The sequence below is a fragment of the Schistocerca serialis genome, chromosome 5 (genome assembly GCF_023864345.2).
Source record: "Schistocerca serialis cubense isolate TAMUIC-IGC-003099 chromosome 5, iqSchSeri2.2, whole genome shotgun sequence".
In the NCBI taxonomy this organism is placed as follows: domain Eukaryota; kingdom Metazoa; phylum Arthropoda; class Insecta; order Orthoptera; family Acrididae; genus Schistocerca; species Schistocerca serialis.
This window is the reverse complement of record NC_064642.1, coordinates 185,617,041-185,623,831: the sequence shown is the minus strand read 5'-3', so window position 1 is coordinate 185,623,831 and position 6,791 is coordinate 185,617,041. Positions and strand designations below refer to the sequence as shown.

At 44.2% G+C, this 6,791-nt stretch overlaps 1 protein-coding gene across 1 annotated transcript; it reads right to left on the bottom strand.

Annotated features, from left to right (window-relative positions):
* Window positions 1-5,780: 5,780 nt before the first annotated feature.
* LOC126481837 (uncharacterized) lies at window positions 5,781-6,387 on the bottom strand. Its single transcript, XM_050105796.1, has 2 exons — window positions 6,343-6,387; window positions 5,781-6,221 (listed from the first exon to the last, which is right to left on the bottom strand). The coding sequence occupies exons 1-2, from the start codon at window positions 6,385-6,387 to the stop codon at window positions 5,781-5,783; spliced, it is 486 nt and encodes a 161-aa protein (XP_049961753.1).
* Window positions 6,388-6,791: the final 404 nt, after the last annotated feature.

The following is a 6,791-nucleotide window of genomic DNA, read 5'->3' as shown; positions in this document are numbered from 1 at the left end:
TGCTATCAAGACTGCCATGACATGTACTGACAGCTTTGCAGGGCCACACTCTCCTAACATGGCAGCATTTGACACTCAGCCGTACACAAGTGCACATGAGCGATGAGTGTCAAATGTTCCCGAACTGACGGCTCCTACCCTGCCCCTCGCCGACAGCACCTCGAACTATGCAATGTCAGCTCCTGTGTGCCACCATGTGACTGCCACTGACAGCACAAACTATGCACTCACGCCAAGTGTTTCACTCGTGACCGTGCTGCCACAGGCCGCACCCTCAGACAGTGGACTCACTAACGGCTCATGAGCTATACTGGGCTCACCCGACCATGGTGACTCTACTTCGGGCCGGCGGCCATCTTTTTGCATTGACTCCTGGGACACTTTGCTGCCTCGGCTCCCATTGGATCTGCTGAATGGCTCCGAACACCACGACCACGCCTCGCCTGCCCCGCCCACCACACATTGTAAACAAACCGCCTCCTGCACCGCCGGCAACATTTCCGTTGTCACCAATGGCACGGTTCACAAGCTTCACCTCATGGCAAGTCCCCTGATCTCCAGTAAACCACGTCGACTTTGTCCCGAGTGCCTCTCTGACCTTAAAAATCAGATTTCTGAAATACTAAGCTCTGGCATCATTGAACCCTCTACCAGTAGCTGGTCTATGCCCATACATATGACTCCAAAGAAAGGTGGGTCCTGGCGCATGTACAGAGACTACTGTAGACTAAATGCACAAACAATTATGGACACCTGCCCCATACCCAACATTGGTGACTTTACCAGTTCCCTCGCAGATGCAACCACGTTCTCGGTCATTGATTGCAAATGGGCCTAACACCAGATCCCCATGGCACCTGAAGACATCAAGAAGACAGCAATCACCACTCCGATCAGTTTATTTCAGTTTTGATTCATGCCCTTCAGTCGGAAAAACGCAACGCAAACCTGGCAACGCTTCATCAATGAAGTGCTATTCGAACTAAAATTCTGCTACGTATATCTTGATGACATTTTTGTGTTCAGCTCCTCCATCGAGGACAACATTCAACATGTGCAAACTGTTACGAACACTCTTGCGGCAGCAGGCATTGAGACCAACCAGGACAAACTGGAGCTACATCAACCCGCTGTCACTTTTCTTGGTTTTCGGGTCTTTGCTGATGGCATTTCACCGCCCCCTGAGAAAGTTCAAACAGTACTAAACCTACCCAGACCTTTGTCATTCAAAGAGCCCCGGTGCTTTCTGGGGACGGTTAACTATTTTCGCTGACATCTACCTCGGACTGAGGAGATTCAGGCTCCACTGATGGATGCCTTGTCAGGCACCAACACTGCTGGATCTCGGCCCATTCCATGGACCCCTGCTATGACTGACTCTTTCACTGCCCTCAAAATCTTCTTGCAGAGGCCTACACCATTGCACATCCTCACCCCAATGCACAGCTTTTCATCACCACTATGTGAGCGACACTGCCATCGGCGCTGTCCTTAGCCAGACAATGAGGCCAAACTTCATCTCTGGAGTTCTTCTCGCGCATGCTCACCAATGCAGAATGGAAATATTCTGCATTTGACAGGGAGTTGCTCGCAGTCTATGAAGCGATCAAGCATTTTAAGACTGACGTTGAGGGATGCCCTTTCTATGTTTTAACGGACCACAAACCCCTGGCTGCGACCATTACAAACCTGTCAGCTGACCCGCCTCCTTGCCACTTCAGATACATGAAATTCATATCTCAGTTCACCGCCGATGTCAGACACTCAAAGGGTGCTGATAATATAGTTGCTGATTTCCTTTCATGAGTCAACGCCATCCATTCGCTGTTAGACCTCTCTGAACTGCCTAACCTCCAACCCACCGACAAGGAAACACAACACTTGATTTTAGAGTCTACCTCTTCACTATACTTCTTCTGCACCATCTTCCCTGGCATTTCTGGTGAGATCTGGTGTGACAACAGTACGAGCAAGTTACGTCTCTTCATCCCAACCACATTCCATCAAGCTGTCTTCAACACATTGCATAATTTAGCCCACCTCAGTGTTTGTGCATCTGCTTGCCTCATAGCGGATCGCTTTGTGTGGAGAAATGTCAACAAGGACTGCCAGCAATGGGCACGCTCCTGCGTCGTATGCCAATGCTGCAAAGTACACAAGCACACTTCACCCCCCCCTTGGCGCCTTTTCGATCTCCTGGGAATTTCCAGCATATTCATATTGACATTGTCGGCCCTCTCCCCCCCTCTAATGGCTTTTGTTATGTTCTCTTGTCTATCGACCAAACAACTCGCTGGGTCGAGGCTGTCCCCCTCCCCAATATTACGGCAGAAACTGTTGCTTGAGCTTTTGTCAAGTCATGGGTATCGCATTTCGGATGTCCAGCTATCATCACAACTGACCAGGGCAGACAATTTGAGTTGGCTCTGTTCAACAAGATTTGTAACATTTGCGGCATACAGTGCATCCATACCACAGCATATCACCCACAAAGCAACGGGTTAGTTGAGTGCTGGCACCGCACTTTCAAGGCGGCTCTTCGATGCCACGACTCTCTATGGACGGAGGCCCTTCCCCTTGTGCTACTCGGCATTCGTGCGATCTGTAAGGAAGACCTCAAAGGCACAATAGCCGAGTTCATAAATGGCCAGAACATTATTCTCCCTGGTGAACTTGTGAGCCCTTCTGCTTATCTCCCTGAGTCTGACTTACCTCCCTTCGTGGACTGCGTCAGATGCTACTTCATCAACCTCCATATCCCTCCGCCAACCAGCCGCTCCCGTCCTAAGGTTCACATCTCGAAATCTCTGGACAATTGCGAGTACGTTATGCTCCGAGATGATACTGTCCGTACTCCCCTCCCACCTCCATATACCGGCCCATACCAAGTTCTCCGGCGCTCAGCCAACACCTATGACATCCAGATGAAAGATTCAGCTGTTACAGTCTCTCTCAACAGACTTAAGCCTTCTCATGTTGAGCCTTCTTCTACCCCCCTTCCGGCCATGACCATGCCCCTCACTGTCATGGCTCACAACGCTCCGACCACTCCCTCCATGTTGGATTTACACACTTGTTCATGTGACTTCCAGCTCCAATTGTTGAGCTCTCCTCTGACCTCGCCCTCTACTCCGGTCTCACACACTCGGTCGAGTGACCACATGCTACCCACGTCGAGCTTACCTACGATCACGCTCTCGCAGCTGAGCCCTTTGCTGGTCCCTTCGACCTCTCCACCATAGCCTGCCTCACCCTGTCGAGGTTTTCATGCCCCCCCCCCCCCCCCCATCTTGAACGTGCCCTCCCTTGAGGTGTTTGTGTCTATCCCTCCAGACATAATCCATGACATCTCAATAATACTCCCCGATTATACAATGTTCGTCAAGTATTTCTCTTCATCCTGTGCTCATGACACAGCCTCTGCCATTCCCTGCCACCTGCTGAAATGTCTTTCTCTCCCACCCGACGTCGACCTGGACATACTTCTCATGTGTTGGCCACGCCCACTGGAGACATCATCGTCATCGCTCTTTTCCACCCGCAAGCTGCCGGCCTACCTGTCACTGCATGACCAGCATGCCCAGTACGATGCCTGGCTCACTTCAACGACTTCCAGGTTCGGTGGCCAAATCTTCCTTCATGGCATCTACCCACACAGCTCGCCAACGACACTGTCGAGTTGACCATGGTCCGGCTCCCGCGGACCACTCCTACTGACGCCATAGTCTCCCCCGCCCCCCTCCCCGTCCTCTCAAGAGTACTCTGTACTGTGGGGGGAGGCTATGTGGCACCGATGAAATTGACACCAATATTGATGCATCCATCTTTGAACTAAGCTAAGGTTATCTTTGGCCTCTTCTGCCATGTTGAGTTCTTTGTGAGACTTGCATGCGTTTAGGTGAATAAATGAACTACTGCTAAGTGGGTGTTGTTTGGTGTATTCAACCCAAACTTCTCCCTCAAAGGAAAACAAACCAATTGTGGATAAAAGTGCTGAGAGCAGAGGCCATAAAGAAATGAATTTACTGTCTTGCGACTGCAATCATAATTGTATAGAATTGGCATAGGCTGAAATAAAATACAATTTCAGGTAGAACAACACCACTGGTGACATGTCGAAGCAAAGATTTCAGAATCTTGTTAATTCTGCTTTCATTTCACTTACTGCACAGGACTGGCAGGGTTACTGCAGAAATGTGCAGTAGCTGGAACAAGGCTACTGGACACAAGATGGAATAATGGAAATGGTCATCAATGAAGTTATCATCAATGGAATGCCTCAAGCAATACTGATGTCAATTATCTTGAATCAAAGACAAATGACAGTGATCTTTAGTGAACATCATTTATACAGTTCTTCCAGACACAATAAATAACACTTTGTAAGCATCATTGCTTTGCTGTGTTTAATAAGTGCAATGTCCAAACAGATTCCAAAATTAGTTTTTGACTTTCGGATCATACACTACATTTACAAGTGACACATCTTGTGAAAGATGAAAACTGAATTTCAAAGACTATTTTTCACTGTCATGTTTACTTGGTAAGGTCTGAAAAGGATTTCCTAGTCCAGTTAAATATGGCACATAGAAAATAGCTGATCAAGTTTCTGATTTAATCAACACAGTTGTTATTTCTATGTAATTAAACATTACAGGCAGACAGCTTTACACTCAGTCTAATATTTCTGCTTCTCCTTCTCTGCACAATAACTCCATGTTAACCAAATATTCTGAAAACACGGTGTAACTTGACAAACTGAGCACATTTCAAAACCAGTTACATTTACATGGGAGCAAAAACTGGTTGTGGAATTAGAAAATTGACAACTATAAGCGGATTTCCCAAATCGATTTTGAACTTTTTACATGATCTCTCAAGAAGTAGTATTGGGAAATCGATTTATGTAATCTGGTTTTAGAAGCCCCAAGTAAATGGGATTATAATATCTTAAGTTGTACATTCCTCTACTTTCATTTTTCACTGTTTTCAATACAAAAATAATACATTAGTTGTAGGTAAAGCTCTCCAACATGAATATTTCAACAAATCAGGTGAATACCAATGAAATGGCAGTGTCCCTTAAGTGGGCAAAATTTCCGTGAGTGCCATTGCTGCCATCCCCTCACTGTTCCTCTCCCCTTGGCAACCATAATGAAGGGGCATGGCCATTCCTAACAGCCACTGCACCAATTGACAACTTATCTTGAACAAGCAGTATGTGGGGTGTAATATCTGTAAGACAGTGCTCAAAAACATCTATCTTATTATCTAGTTTCTCTACATTAGAACATAGAAAAGAAAGATTTCTTTCTTGAATTTGGCACAGCAACATTTTTTAGCACTGAGTCACCTATAATGAGAAATTCATCATCATTTTCCTTTTCAGTATTGTGATGACTATTTCATTTCTTTCTGTTCATAGTGTTGTTCCAATGGTATTTGTTGCTCCTGTGATCAGGTGCAGCTAATGAAGTACAAAAATAATCCTCTTTCTGCAGAGTTTATTGAATGTGTCACAGCTTACAACTGACAGCAGACAACGATAGACACAGACATGAAATAGCGGAAGCCAAAGCTTCTAAAGAATGGAAGATAATGCAAATCCAAGAAAAGCAGTGTTGCTTCTTTAAAATGACATTAACATTGTACCATTAACGCCCTCTCTCAGTGTTAATTATCAGTGTTACGAAAACAAATTACAAGCTCTAAGTAAGTCCTAACAAGGCTCTAAATTTGTCATGTTTTATTTTACCCAGAGGATTTCTCAGAACATCAGCTTATTGCTCATTTGTGCTATTGTGCTTTAACATAACTTTCTTAGTAAAAACGTTCTCTCTGATAAATTTTTTTTTCACATTTATGTGCTTTTGTTTATGATTGAACTGTAGGTTCTTCCAAAGGCTTATTACTGATACATTGCCTTCATGAAATACAGCAGCTCTTTGACTGCCAGAAAACCTATGAATTAAATTACAGAGCCAACAGGCTTCACTAGTTGCCATGCTTAAGGCTACAAATTCAGATTCTGTTGACAACAGAGGCATTGTGTGTTGCTTCTTAGATGCCCACGAAACACTGCAACCCAAAAATTTGAAAAAATAGCCACTTGTGGACTTTCTGTCTACTTTGTCACCAGTCCAATCAGAGGCCACATAACCAATTATAGGATCAGTACACTTTTCATCCCTAGCATATAACAGACTCAGATTTAGTGTTCCCTTAATGCAACACAAGACATGTTTTAAAGCATTCCATAAATAAAGATTCGCACATAATTGTTACTCGCTCAGAATACTTATAGCTATGCAAATATCTGGTGTGGAACCTAACATATCATACATCAGTGACCCTATTAATTTTCTGCACTTTTTGCAATGTCTTCATTTTATGGTTTTTCTCTTTTTAATATACTGTAATCAAAATTTTCCTCCTTAGGGGTTGAAACAGAATTAAATTTAAATATATCAAAAACTTTCAACACTTTTTCATGATAGGCACTTTGGCAAATAGCAATAGTACACTTCCTTAAATTTTGAACAGTATTTTTTCCCAAATAGTTCCTAATCATATCCAATATTTCATTTTAAAGTTTAACAGCTTTACATTGTCAATTTCACTCTGGGAAGTTGAAGCTGTTAGTATATCATCAATGTAAACAAGTATGTATGCTTTATGGCTATTTTCTGACTTTACATACAACCAATACTCAAAATCACTCCTTACAAATCCTAAGCCAGTTATAACTGTGTGAAATTTAACATTCCAATTTTTATTGAGTTCTTTAAACC

Bases quoted from the DNA above. Each gene is read 5' to 3' on its own strand.
- LOC126481837 (XM_050105796.1), bottom strand. From the start codon at position 6,387: ATGAAGACATTGCAAAAAGTGCAGAAAATTAATAGGGTCACTGAT. The intron at 6,222-6,342 runs GTATGATATGTT...TGTTGCATTAAG, and splicing joins AAATTAATAGGGTCACTGAT to GGAACACTAAATCTGAGTCT.